We start from the raw sequence: 14,869 nt of genomic DNA on the forward strand, positions 1-14,869 counted from the left end.
ATATACAAGTTGTGTTTGTTTGGGGTGGTTTTGGGGATTGGTTGGTTGGGTGTTTGTTTGGTTTTTTTTTAAATCTCCTGCCTGCCTCAGTGCATTTTGTCTGTGTGCACCCAGAACAGAATCAGCAACAGCTCCTTACCCTTTCCTTGCACCTCATCTCCAACCTCTCCAGTGCTGTAGCCTGGATTAAAGGATGGCGTGTAACTTCCCTATGCATCCTCCCACAGCCATGGGAAAGGCAGCACAGAAAGCCTTTTTCGTGTGTAGCAGATGCAGTGAATCTCATGGGGGACAGGCTACAAAAGAGACAAAAATCTTCCTCCTGGGTGCCCTGACGGCTATCCAGAGCCTTGGATGGGCTCAGGGCCGGTCCATCGCTCTCACCAAGCTGACAGCTCGGACCGCGGCGCGTCTCCTGCCGCCTTTCCCGCGGTGACCCATTCACAAGGCCTGCGGGAGGCCCTTGGGGGCATCCCCAGCTGCAGCTGCTGCCCCCGCGGGGCCGGAGCGGGTCCCTGGCTGAGGCCCCGCCGTGCTGCAGGTGAGTGCTGTGCCCCCCAGGTCTCGCTGCAGCTCTCTCCCGAGCGGAGAGCGGGCTTGGCCGGCCGCAGGCTGCTCCCGGGTCTACTTGGCGCCTTTTTGTGGATAATGATGGTTTGGGTGTTTTAATCGTTGTTTACTTTGAGTGCTCAGGTTGCTGCGGTGGGGTTTGTGGTATTTCGTGTGCGTGGCTTTCTGTACCTGCTGTGTGCAAAGCAGAGCGCTGACAGTCACCGAGAGCTCATGCTGTAGCTGTCAGTCAGCTCTCCCTCACTACCCATTCAAAAACAACTGGAATGAGCGGATCTAGTGCAAACCTTTCTCCTTTCCGTACGAGAAAAGTGTATTTTACAGAGAGGTACTAAAATAGGTCTGTTACTGGCTGGTTTCCATGGGATAGGCCTTAACCCTGAGATATAAATTCCTCTCAATGATTTCTCAATCACTGATTTTTGTTGGCATAGAAGGTGGAATTGAAAAACCAAAACAACTCCCCTACCCCACAAAACACCTAAAATCTGTGAGCTTCCCAAAGACCCATGCTGGCATAAGTACAGTAACTACTCACTTTGGTCCTGTTGATCCAAAGGACAGTTCTTGGAAGTAGGTTCTTGATCCTGCCAACAGGGTGAAGACCTGCCACAAACCAGATAAGGACAGCACTGTCAGGTTCGTCATTCACACCCTGAAACCATTCCTGTTAAACAGAACCTTCAATATCTCTGCTTAGTCCATCTTGCCTGTCCCACACGCTGCTGTGAACAGCACTTAAAGGAGCTGAAGCTGTGGCAAGGTGGACTTGCCCTTCTCAGAAGTATTAATTAATCAGTTAACTCTTAGAAGCATTAATTAATTTTGTGGCAACAGCTACGTGGCTGATCTGAGATGCTGCCTGTGCAGAGCTGGATGGAGAATGATATCCTTCTGTCCTTTGCTTGCACACAAGCCAAGTGCAAAATTAAGTACATAAAACCACCCTGGGAAACTGGTCAGTGAAGGGAAGGAGGGAGGCGCTGGTAGGTTGCTGGTACTTTCCATTCCAGTTAGGAGGATTGGCATTTGTGGATTCCCAGTCCCAGTGAAAGGATGAAAAAAAACCAAATCAAAAGTATCACAGATGTCACTTCACTAAAAAATCCTAAAACCACAACTATTTGATTCTGCAAGTATTAATTAAAAATATAGAAAAGTACTGAAAATTGAGTAAATAAGCCTTTACCTTTAAATAGGAAAGGGGGGAAAACCAAAACTATTAACTTATAACACACTGAAAGTGTTTGCCTATAGCTCTGTATTCTTCCGCTGTGCCTTGGTCATGCCTCAGGCCAGTTTCACATCAGAACAGCTCAAACAAAATCTCATAGGTGTTAGAATGGCCCTTTTCTTTATGGTAGCAGCCCTTCCCAAATGTCAAATATTTCATTTGAAACTTGAGGCTTGATAATTGTGAGAATCAACTCTGACTTACTTCCAACTATCCAGCAAGGAAGGAATTTCTTGGCTCAGAAGTTCTGGCTTAACTTCACTAATGTTTTATATGGCCAGAGCAGTGTAAAAGACTTGAAAGAGATTTAGCTAATGGAGAATATATGCCAGCTTTTGCTGTAAGACAGAACACTCTCAAGTCTTGTCTCCAGATATATGCCTACCCCCCTTGATGGCTCACACTGGTGAAACTACAGTAAATATGTGCACCAAAAAATATCTGACATACAAAACAGTGCACTGCCATATCTCTTGTTAGAATCTATGGGACAAGTGGTGGACCAGTTAGAGTTGAGCAAATACAATGCTAACTATCCACAAATTACTTGGATCTTACTTCCGACTCTGAGAACTACCTCCATGGGATATAATCAGTAAAAAAAGAGCCATGTTTTAATCAGGCTTCAAGCTGTGAAAAGTCCTGATCTTTATTCAAACAGGCATCTTCACTTTCTTAGGTACTCAGTCAATGTGTTTGTAACTAGTAGCATCTAGAGAAAACATGTTGTTAAAATTGCTCTGAAAATCAACCTGGATCAGTCAAGCTTAAGTTAGGGGGGAAGTGTCCCCTCCTGAAGCTTTAGAAACCTCTTAAGAGTTTTAGAAACTATAGTTGTTCTAATTTCATTAAATGGTCACTTGCACTGATATGTACACAGGACCTGTGGCACTTTCAGGACTAATGGTCCTGCTAAGTGGTACTGACAGCAAATAACCTTTAATATGTGCTGAAAGGAGGCACAAATAGAGAAATATTACAGCTGATGTTTTAAGAAGGAATTAAGAGGTTAGCACAGATAATTGTGATTCTAAAACTCAGATTTTTTTTTTGGTGCTTGAATTTCTAAGCTTAATACAGTTCTTCAGTTAGTTTCTGTCTCTTGTTCTTAGGTACAGCATACAGAGGGACACAAAAATCATTAAACTTGAAATTTTATGGGCTGAGAGGATTTTTCTACATGGTTTGTGGGAAAAGACATCACTGAGAAGTCATCCATTTGGAAAACAGTGTTTATTTGCTTCTCTGTAACTTTTCCCCCTTTATTTCTTTCTCTAGGTTTGCAACAATGGTAAGGGAAGATGTACATGACAGTGAAGATTCTGAACCATCAGTATGTGAGAGAAATGGCATGATTCCCATGCATGAGCAAAGTGAGGTAATTAACTAAGATCCCAAAGTATAATTCTAGTCAGAGAGAACTCTCCTTTCCTTTTTTCCCTTTTTGAGAATAAAATTCTTAATCTAAAAGGAACTTAAAAGTAAGCATATAGTATTGAGTGTATCTCATATAGATGTCTGTATGGCACATCTTTATGCACATGGTGATCACAGAATCATGGGGTAAACAAGTCACTCCATTCTGAAAGCTCAGGAGATTTGTGTTCCAGTCATGACACTGAGTAAGGGAAAAAAAAAAGGCATATATATATATACAGAGAGAGAGGGAGAGAGAGAGAGGGAAGAGACAGAAAAATAATCAGAAATGTGGAACTGCTACTGGAGAAGGGCCAAACCACATTTATAAGCAGAATTCCATGTCTACAGTATGACAATATGCTGACATGAATAATCATACAGGAAGGCAGATGATTAACTTGTCAAAAATAATGCTAAAATTGAGACATATCCAAAAATGGTCAAAAAGTGCTTTGGTTATGAATATGGATAAGTAGAATTACCAGTATAAGAGAACAGCTTCAAGGGAATGACTCGCAGTTACAGTATTTCTCCATCTCTGACTTACCAGCCTGAGACTCCCAGCAATGGCTCATGTGAGTAAAGCTTGTGCTGGCCAGCTGTGCTATTTCTTTCATCTTTGTTTTGTTATTTTGGTTCACGACTTTGCAACAGTAATTATTAAGGAGTTATATTAAAAGTACCATCTCATGGGAATGATGCTAATCATTAGTTCTATTGTGAAATCCAGTCTGGAAGCAGAACATTAACAAATTGTAGAAAATATTAATAAATGTTTAGTTGTGTACACAAGACAAGCTGAGCCTGGCCTGCTATTATTGTTTCTTCATCAAATATGCAAATACTGTTACTGCACAGGTGCTATATCTGTTGGGACAGGAGCCCTGTCAGGTGCAGATAAAAAGGCAAATGTCCTGCAATTTCTCACATACGGTTCTTGGTGCAATGCAGAAAAACAAACACAGGGCCAAAAATGCCAGAATGACATCAAAGCTGAGCATTCCTATAGTGGTTGTTCAGTTAATGTGGTTGCCTGTAGCCAGTGCATCTCAGCAGACTTCAGATGGTGCACACTACTTCAAATACACACAGTGCTACTTCTGAGGCAGTCTCCTTGTTTGCCTTCAGCAGAAACCAACAGCAGGTGCCAAAGGTACTGATGGGAATGCACAAACAGAAGAAACTGCTCTCTTAAACCACTGCACTCAGCAGCCTCCAGAGCCAACAGCAGGATCTTCAATACCTGCAAGAACATGGAGGCAAATATTTGCTTGCCCTCCTCAGGGTTTACTAGCCCAAACAGTGACAAATGGTAGGTAAGAGACACAGAGTTTAATTCAAATGAGAAGTGGCGAAAGAAGTACTTGTTTCTCTGAATGGGATGATACCTGTCCACTGTCCTTGAAAATAATGAATGGAAATAGCTGTGTTTTACTTATCACACCATTGTTTGAATGTTTGAGCCAGAGGGGAAAAAAAAGATGAAACAAATGTTTGAATGTAGGTTTTGTTTCTACAGTCTCATATGTTTACTATGGTAGGTATGTTTTTGCACTGCAAACTATTTTTATCAGAAGAAAGACCTCATAATTTTTGTCCTGATAGTTTGTCCTTAGTATTACAGGCTTGCACAGGCAAACTGATCTATTTTATTTAGAATTTGTACTAAACTGAAAACTCCCAAAATAGATGCCTGGCTAGCTAATTATTTGAGATTTTTCCTAACAAAAGACATTTCATGTGTCTTTGATTGCTTCCACAGCCACTTGGAATTCTTAAGCTTTTATGTTTGGAAATCTACTGGTCTTCCTTTGCCCCCTGTCACTCTCAAGTAAGATTAAGAAAACTCCAATTTGAAAATTCAGGACATTTATTCAACACATTTTTTTCTTCTCCTTCAGTCTCCTGTTTTATATGTATGCATGCCTGTTCTCGTTGGGCAACTGTTGGAACAGATTTGTGAACCTTGAAAGAGCAAATGTTTTCACATATTTTATAATATTTTCACACACTGTTCTCATAATATTTTTCAGGATTTTTCCCCCTGCTTTGATTGCTGTATCAAGGAAAGTATTTTGCTCCAGAGGTCCAGAGACATGACCCTCTTCACAGTTTTTTTCCCAGGGATAACAATGTATTGCACAAACACATTGAGCCAAAAATTATGCTTCACTTATTTTAAAAATTAGACTGGAGCTGCATTCATCAACTTGAAGATACAGCCAGGCTGTTCAACAGTAGATTTTACTGTGGTTCTGAAGTAGCTGAAGGAAGATAAGCAAATGCCAGATAAGTTAGTGAAAGTCTTTGCTTTAAGTTTGGAACCTGTGAAGTGCTTTTCACAGCAGACAAAGGCTCACTAAATTTATTTATTGATGTTCATGTTACCAATTTTGAAATATTTTAGCATCTGTAAAATCAGAACATCAGTTTGGGGACCATCAAAGATTAACTGCATTGTTATGCTTAAAGTAATTTTTAAGGTAAGTGATTTCATTTCTAAAAGTCATGGCTAACGTTTTTCTTCAATAGCAAAACAAATGTGACCTAACAGCAAATTTGTTGCTAAGAGATTATTAACTGTTAATTATTTTTTGTTTTGTTCCAGTTGCATTTGTGGTTCTGGTTTGGGCTGTGGTTTGGTCCATAACTGGGGCTGAGTGTCTCCCAGGTGGAAATCTCTTTGGAATTCTGTTTCTTTATTTCTTTGCTGTCATCGGAGGTAAAATTTTTGGATTCATTAAGATAGGAACACTACCCCCTCTTCCTGCTCTTCTGGGTAAGAGATCCTTCCTTCTTCCTGCATATTTTGTGTTGTCAAGTAGTATCTGTATGGGCAGTTGTGTTTGGATTGGGAACAAATAAACTGTGTCCCATTGAAAATCTGTAGCTTTTCCAAATGACTTTTTCTGGTCCTCCCTGAAAAGGTGCAAAATTCCCCAGACTGGCTCAGGTGAAATTACCCAAGGCTCTCTTCTTAATTCTTTGTGGGTCAGAGAACTGTTTACCTACAGACTCAGTTTATTGTCCTTCAGACCATTCTGTCACAGTTACTTAAAATTTGGGATTAATAATACCAAACAAGAATCTTAATCCAGACATCATTTTACAGTAATCTCTTTGGAAAATTATTGCTGAGCTGTTTCTTTAGTATCTCATACAATGAAAATATTTTCCAAAGAAAACATTACAGCAATTTCCTGCTACTGGTGGTACAAAGGATTTCTTTATTCTCCTTCCTTTATCTCAAGATAATTGAAACCTGAGAAAATAAATTCACAACAAGGAATAATTCTTCTGCAGAGAGTTATTCTGATTCAGTCATAACTTTTTTTCCACATCAACATCCTATTTTATCTTACATAGAAATGCAAAATAGAAGTGGGAGATTAAAATAATGTTAATCCTGACATCTTTAGAATCTTTTCCGGTTTCTTTCCTAGAGGAGGTTTTATCCTCCCTTAGATGAGTACAATATTTTGAAGTGCTGTGATGTCTGTGGAGCTGGAGATGAAGCTCCAGGTTCTTCTCCCCGGCTGTAAGCTGCCCCCTTGCTGTGTTTAGTGCATAAATGAGTGAAGCTGCTGACAGACAGTAAAACTGGTTGGCAGGGTGGGCCAGGTGTGGCTCTGTAGCCTGCAGAGGTGGTGCTGTGCTTCACACAGGAGCTCCTCACACGGCTCTGTCCAGGCAGCCTGTGCACTCTTTTGCTGTTTAGTTTCACCAGAGGAAAGAAATTCAAATGAGAGGGAGGGAGGTTTTGCATATGGCATGCATGCCTGAAGTATGAACACGGAATGTCACATGCAGGGAGTCTGCCCTTTCTAAGTAAACACCCCTCTTAAACAAATAAAAGTATTTCTGACCATTTGGGTTCTGCTTGTTTGGGAGTTTTTTAATTACATCTGTATCTGAAAGTTATGAGTTGGGCATGAAACTGCTTGTCAGACAGGTAATACTGGACAGCAGAAACTTCAGCATGACAGCACATGTCTCTTGGGTTGTTTAAGACAGAGTTCATTGTTCTTATCCCCAGTCTTTGAGGAAAACTGGAAAAATCTATGACTCAGAAGACGAGAAAGACAGTGTCTATGAATATTCTGATTTTACATTAAAAATTCAAACCATGTGCTCTTACATGCATATAACCCACTTTTGCTAGGTCCAGTAGAGTGTAAGGTGGCTGGCTGAGCACTCAAGCACCTTATTGTGAGCCTCTCTCAGGAAAAAAGGAATGAAATTAGTACTGAAACAACCACAGAATATGTTTTAGGTGCACGTTGCAGAGAGGTTTCTGCAGCAGGAAGCATGGAGCAAATCAATTAAGATATCCTTTGAGGTGGAGATTTTTGCTTTGTTAAGTAGATTCCCAGATCAGGGTAGCTCCACTGACTTGGACCTCATGCAAATGTTGCAAACAGCATGTGATCACAGTGCCCGGCTCATATAATTGTCATGAGGTACCACAAATTAATTATGACACTTTTTTTTTTTCCCGAGAGATGATGGAAAGAACAATATCTGAAAGTTTAGTGTCCCAGGACAAATCACAGTCAAGGCTCACACTGAGCTGGAACCAACCTGAGCACAGTGATTTGTTTACTTTTGGGGTTTTTTTAGTTTCCTGTTTCTAAACATGACTAATATAAAGTTATGCCACAAAAATATATCTTTGAATCATCAGGACTCACAATGAATCCTCTGTAGATCCATATTTGAAGTCAACTTTTCCAGTACTTTTCCATATCCTTCCAGAGCTGTGGCTTCAATATCTTTGCAGGAAGTCTCTGCTTGGATAGTTTTACTAATATTTGTAAAATGTTGTGTCTTGCAAGTAGCTCAGATAGAGGATAAAACAAAGTTTATGATTTCCTTTCCCTTTTTTGTCCCCTCTTTGTGTAGGAGTCTCATTGCCAGAGCACTTGAAAATGTTTAAATTAGTCCATGATGAGATGGTTTAGATTATATATCCTAGTGAATGCAGCATTATGGTTCCTGTGTTACCTGCATTTCTTACACCTAAGAGGAGTTTTAACAATTCCCAACTTCTGAGATAAATACACAATATTAGATGATCTTCCTATTTTTGTATTAAAATAAGCTAACAAGAAAAAAATCCAAGAATGCAGAGGTGTCTTTGCTTATGCTAAGAATGACCTGCACCTGGTAAACAAAGCTGAGTTCTTTTGACTCAGACTAAAGCTGTGTATCAGCATCCTGCTGATTTATTAATTGATGACTTGCTGGGTTCTGAGGCCACTTTCACTGCTTTAAATGTGTTTATCTCTTCTCATGCCTCAGTCCCATTGTTAAAACACGGCTAATAATTTGGAATACAAATGATTTCTTTTTCTCTCATAAAAACATGCTATGGTGTCTCTTTTAAGAGTGCTATGCAAGCTTTTTTTGTGCAATAAAAAATAATTTGACAGGAGCTTATTTGTTCTGACTTAAGGAATGCTACTTGCTGGTTTCCTAATCCGAAATACCCCGTTCATCAGTGACTTTGTCCAGATTAACCTACGCTGGTCTGCAGCACTGAGGAACATCGCTCTTTCCATTATCTTGACCCGAGCAGGACTTGGCCTGGATCCAAAGGTATGGCACCAGCCATTTGTGTGTGGCAGACTATACAACAGCAATCAAAAAAAACCTGAATAATTGATTCCATTAAAAATATTGAACTGCTCGGTCTTGGAGCATCTGCAAATTAGATAATTACAGAAAGCATAATTTCTGTTGTATAATTATATTATATGGTAATATTGGTAGTTGGATTTGTACAGTAGGCAAGCAATGAAAAAAAAAACCTGAAGAAAAAATTTTATTATTATTTTAATTTCCTGAATTTTGTGAGTGGAACATATGGAGGATGTGTGCACTGCCAAGGTCTGTCAGGAAGAGTTTACATTCCCTGATCAACTCTCTGTTAGTTTATACTGAAAATTTGAAGCAATGCAAGGGATCCCCAGTCCTTGAAAGACAATGTTTTTGAAATCCCAACCAACCAAAAAAGTCCCTGTGGGACTTTTTTATACTTTTTTTTTAATCACTGTCATTTTAATGCAAATACGTTAATTACAAAGATGAATCCTGCTGCACTACTGAAACAGTTATTCTTATCACAATGAAGCCCGTAGCAGTCCTGTGAACAAGAAATAGTCTGTGCACCCTGAGAAACATGGTACTTCATAAATTGATGAAGGCAAGGCTTTGCTTATTTAACATGAGCTGGCTGCAGTAAAGCTGTACCATACTGTTGATGCAGCCTCCCTGTTGAAGGAACCACTCAGAGTTTATATAAAACTTAGATAAAGTGTAGGTAGTTTAGAACATCTAAGCTCATTTCTCTTAACCAAGAAAAACTACAGAGTTGCCAATGCTATGGTTATTTAGGAAAATAAGGTTTTGTCAATATTGAAAAATATCTGTTTTCCTGTATTATCATCATTCTCTTTTCCAAGACATTGAGGCTTGTAGGAGCATGAACTCTGTGTTGTTAGACACAGCTTGGATGCCCAGTTCTGTGAGACTGCATTTCTTTCTATTCATAACAACTTTTTTTGCTGAGGGAACTTCATTTTTGACTCCTTTTTCTTCCATGTGGTAAGAAAACTGTCACTTGGACTCTCTGTGTGGCAATGCTTTGATGCAGTTACAGTTGTTCCCCATGTAATTGAAACTCTGAAGACAAAGAAGTCAGTTTCTCTTAGCCCTGATTATGCTGGGATAAACTGGTCTGGTAAAAAGTAGAACTCACTGATTTTTTTATTTCTTTTTTTTTTCTTAATGTCAAATTAGGCACCTGTCCTAACACAGTAACTGTTAAAGCCAGCTGTTAGAAGCAATGCCAGTTTAGAAAAAAATTTTTTAAAGTTGCTGAACCAAAAAGAGCTTAATCTCTGAATATCAGGTGAGAGACACCTGAAAAAGATGCTTGGCTGCTTGTGCCAAGTTGTTGTAGTTCTACAACTTTTCATGATTTGTTCATAGATTTGTTCACAGGGCAATTTTGGGGGCTGCTCATGCAATTTCTGGGATTATAGTAAAATCTTTTGTGGATGGAGCAAATGACAAGAAGCCAAACAGAATTTTCTGTTACTCCTTCCCGTGACATTCAGGAACCTTATCAAACCTAGATTCACTGCCACACTTGAAATTTTATATCCAAATCCGGTTGGGCTTGGGCTTATCTCCAGTTTAGGCCATGTCATGTCCTATAGTGCAGCTCAGACAGGATTCTTTAACAAGCCATATCAGATTGTAAATGTTTTTTCTCTCTGTAAAGCCAAGGGTTCTGACACTGTTGTGCCTGTATGATTGCAGGCTCTTAAGAAGCTCAAAGCTGTCTGTTTACGGCTCGCTTTCGGACCATGCCTCTCAGAAACAGGCACAGCTGCTGTCCTTGCCTACTTGTTCCTGCATTTGCCATGGCAATGGGGATTTATATTAGGGTAATGTACTGCCTTTTCTCCTCTATGACAAAAGTGCTGGTTTCCAGGCTGCAGCTCAGTGATCCAGCTATGGTTAGTTCTCTGTGCCAAGCAGAGACCTCAGTTCGGGAAGGCTGTGCTCAGCCCCTCTGGTCTTCTGCTTACCCTTTGTGTCTGGCTCTGTGGCTTATTAAAAGGTCTTATTTTCAGGCTGCAGAGGAGTACTTGCATCATTACTCTTCTGTGTTCGTGACCTGAGCACTTGAAGAAAGAAGGATGGTGCAATCCCTGAGTCTTGAACCACAACAAAGGGGGCTTTTAAGGACAGCAAATTATACCACAGTTTGAACAATCTTATACTGGAATTCAGAACTTCCATACAGAGAGATACACATAAGACAGCCTTCCTGTCACAAGTCAAGGACAAGGATATGGCATAGTACATTCTAGAGTAACATCCTTGAAGAGAAGACCTTTTCCATCTAGTCCTATCTAAATTGGTGGACTTGGGCCAGACCCATACACTAGAACAAGACGGGTGAACTCCTCCTCTGACGCATGCTGAATTTTATGAGAATGAACTGGGCTGCTGAGTCATAAGCATGTCTAGACCAGGTTTCCAGATGGGACAATCCAGGTGTCTTGTCAGGGAGCATAACTGGCCTGCAGTGGAAACTCCAGTTTTAGCCTGTGAAGCCTTTTACTTTTAATGTTACTGAGTTGGGCAGAAAGTAAGAGCTGATTGCAGATCTGCATAGAAATATCCCTGCGTGTAATTAGAGGGGAAAGGTTAGGAAAATGCTTTACATAAAGGTCTACTTATTTATACTTCAAAAGAATTAAGGTCAGAACATTTTGAAGTTTTTTTTAGTTCAGTGCTTTCTTTTTGAGATGCTGAACCTGTGTATTTTCAGTTTTGTTCTAGGTGCAGTCTCCCCTGCTGTGGTGGTTCCCTCCATGCTGATTTTACAATCTGGGGGATATGGGGTGGAGAAAGGTGTCCCAACTTTGCTAATGGCAGCTGGCAGCATCGATGACATTCTGGCTATCACAGGCTTCAACACTTGCCTTGGGATGGCTTTCTCTTCTGGTATGCTGGTTAATCTGTACATGATGAAATGCAGAACAGTGATATTTTGGAGAATATCAAATATTTGTGTGCTCTGTTATGGCTGACTGGTTTAATGGCATCTCATTATAAAAGTCATGTATAGACTTAAATACTGAGATGGAAATTACCCATGTTCAAAAGTTGGTGGAACATGGGCAGCTCTGAGTTGTGTGTCACAACAACTTTCAGAGAATATTTTTCCCTGACTACTCCCTTAGCTGCCAAGTCTGGGCCCTGCATGCCCAACAAGATGCTTTGAAATTTCACTGGGTTTGGCAATGTCCTTACAGTGGCTCTTTCTCTGACTTCTCTTGCACACTTTCTTGGCATGAGATTTCAGAGAAAGGAAGTTGCACCATCCAGTTCCTTCAGGCCCATAGGTTCCCTCCTGAACTCCTTTGCCCCAAGTAATTTAAAGCAGACACTGTCCTGGAATCACCCTCATAGGTCTGGAGCATGGTTTGAGTGAAGCTCTGTGAATGGCTTACTGAATGTGTTTTCCTTTTGCAAAATAGGTTCTACTCTGTACAATGTGCTCCGTGGAGTGCTGGAGGTGGCTGTTGGAATAGCAGCTGGGGGAATTCTGGGAATGTTTATTCGATATTTCCCAAGCCATGATCAGGTAAAAACCTAGTTTAAAAAAAATTACAATCAAGTGATTCTTTGCTAAGAGATTCTTTTCTTTAGTTATTAATTTCCAACTTCCTGTGAAGCTGGTCTTGGGGAAAGTTTTTTACAATGTTGGCAGCTTCCAGATTGCAAACCTATCAAGTGAGGATGTGTTTTAAAGCTGATTACTTATTTACTGCACCAGTAATAATGTATGATCTCATAGACCTTCCTGATGGAAATTTGGAACCCAGCTCACCCTCCTGCTCTCATTGAAGGTAGTGAAAATGGAGGAAGGGTCTGATACCCATTTCAGACAGTAAAATAATAATTTATTAGATTGATGCAAGATACGTGTACTTCTTTAAGATGTATCCTGTAGACCTAAGATTAAAAATTAACAAAGCAGATGTATTAGAGGTTTTAAGTGATTGATCATATCATTAGTATTAATTAGAATGTGTTACTTTCCATAAAAATTACATCTACAGAAAGTGTTAGATGAATTTTCTATTGAGAGGTAATTAAATGAACAGAAAATTGTGGAAGAATGTAGATACGCTCTGGACTACCAAAGTTGATATTCAGAGCATCTATTGCCCTCAGTGGCATCAAATTTTGTTATTAAATAATGTGAGAAGTGTGATACAAGAGCTAAAGAGTTAGATAGAAATGAGGAACAATGGCAGATAACTGTCTGCTGTGAGACTGAATTAAATAAAACTAGATTATTCCTGGCAAATGTTTGACTTGTCCTTAAAAACATCTGGTGGCAAAGATTTCACGTTTCCTTGGATAAACTGTTGCAATACTTGACTACACAGGTAGAAAATCCTGCTATCACAGAGTTGAGGCAGAGTTGCTGGAACACAGCATCATGTTCCTTGTGATAAAAATAGCCTAGTGGCAATAAGAACTTGGGTGGGCAGAGGGAAAAAAAGTACGTTTTCAAAATTTGTATTCTTAGGAATTAATGTCTGAAAAAAATCCTCAATCGAACCGAGCAGTTCAATTCTCACTTGGAAGCTTTGATTCCTTCAGAATTATTAATTTTTAATTTTCTTTTCAAGTTCTTACTTTCAAAATTAACAGAAGTAACTTTTTTCCCCCATTTCTGAAAGAAATTCACTTTTTTGTTCGTCTCGTTCCTTGGCTGCAGGCATCTTTGGCATGGAAGAGATCCTGTTTTATACTTGGACTGTCCATGTTTGCTGTTTTTGGCAGCATCTACTTTGGCTTCCCTGGATCAGGAGGACTTTGCACATTAGTCTTAGCTTTTGTTGCAGGTGTGGGATGGTCTGATGAGAAGGTGAATGTTTACATAAGAAGCATACCATATCCAAAGTCTGGTGAATGTACAGCCTGACAGGAGCTTGAATTTGTGTCTGGAGTGGTAATGGTATATTTGTGAAGCGTTAGAGGGTGCACAGATTTAAAAACCAAACAAATAAACAAGCAAAAAAACCCCAAAACCTCACCAAACCAAGCAGCACATTGTACATTTGTTTTGGAAGTGTTTAGCATTTCCTGTGACAGAAAGTGACCATGTATGTCAGTAGAGCAATATGTATGCCAATACAGAGCCTGGTGTACCGATTGAGAAATGCTCAGCTTTTCTTAGACATCTCAAGCCATACAAAAGAGACTTAGGCACTTGACAGTAGCAATCCAGAGCTTCAATTCCCAGCTCTGTGAGTGTCTGTACACAGTCACTTTATGGTTAAGTTTACAAATGGGTATCCAAAATGCAGCTGTGGACATGGCCTGAATACCCTGAGGGTTTGTTCCTGTGGTTTGGAGGGGGTGAAATGAAAAGCAGGGATTAACTATCCCAAATCCCAGCCAGTGTAATTTGGATAACTTAGAGAGCAAGGTGCACACAATAAATGATGATGTAAGGCCACGCAGAAGCCATACAAAAGACTGCTTTTTAGTCACTTTCTCTTAGGCCTAGCCTACTTCATCTTACTGTTTCCCCACTGCCTTTCTGTACCTTGCTATGTCTGACTGCCTCTTTTGCTTGATCCCATCTACATTTAATGCTTTGAGGGCATCTTTCTCTGCACAGCAATAGCTTTGTGGCATTCAGTAGAAGGAGGGGAAGAAAAAGGAAAGGGAGTTAGATATAGTAGAGTCCATGTTATTATTTGTTATTATCCCCATCTTGACCCTGACTTTACAAAGATACCAAGGTTTGTTATATCAATGAAAAGGAACTAAGATTGTCCAATTTTAAAGGATGAAAAACTCTCCTTGGGACTTAACTAGTTAAGGACATTACAACTGATAAAGCTCTCTACTGAAAAGCTTTTAAAACATTTGAGGAGGGAGGACCTTAAAAGAGTACATGCAGTCTCTAAAGGCTTAGTTTAAATTCTTTTAATCTGTGAATGAAGCTTCATGGCCTTAAGTATATTTATGTCAAATGCCTTAGCTCTTTTTTTCTCAGATAGAGATAGAGGTGTGTGTGTACTCAATATATTACCAGGGTTT

The 14,869-nt window shown here is 39.9% G+C and overlaps 1 protein-coding gene across 1 annotated transcript in view; it reads left to right on the forward strand.

Annotated features, from left to right (window-relative positions):
* Window positions 1–510: 510 nt before the first annotated feature.
* The window catches only part of SLC9B2 (solute carrier family 9 member B2), a 17,641-nt gene continuing 3,282 nt past the window's right edge, over window positions 511–14,869 (forward strand). The window contains exons 1-9 of the mRNA XM_031066462.1: window positions 511–541; window positions 3,083–3,182; window positions 4,352–4,535; window positions 5,832–6,002; window positions 8,679–8,821; window positions 10,550–10,677; window positions 11,571–11,746; window positions 12,283–12,389; window positions 13,536–13,685. Coding sequence (XP_030922322.1) covers window positions 3,093–3,182; window positions 4,352–4,535; window positions 5,832–6,002; window positions 8,679–8,821; window positions 10,550–10,677; window positions 11,571–11,746; window positions 12,283–12,389; window positions 13,536–13,685 — 1,149 coding nt within the window. The 5' untranslated portion in view covers window positions 511–541; window positions 3,083–3,092. The remainder of the gene's footprint in view (window positions 542–3,082; window positions 3,183–4,351; window positions 4,536–5,831; window positions 6,003–8,678; window positions 8,822–10,549; window positions 10,678–11,570; window positions 11,747–12,282; window positions 12,390–13,535; window positions 13,686–14,869) is intronic.

This window comes from Geospiza fortis, unplaced genomic scaffold, assembly GCF_000277835.1.
Source record: "Geospiza fortis unplaced genomic scaffold, GeoFor_1.0 scaffold11, whole genome shotgun sequence".
NCBI lineage: Eukaryota > Metazoa > Chordata > Aves > Passeriformes > Thraupidae > Geospiza > Geospiza fortis.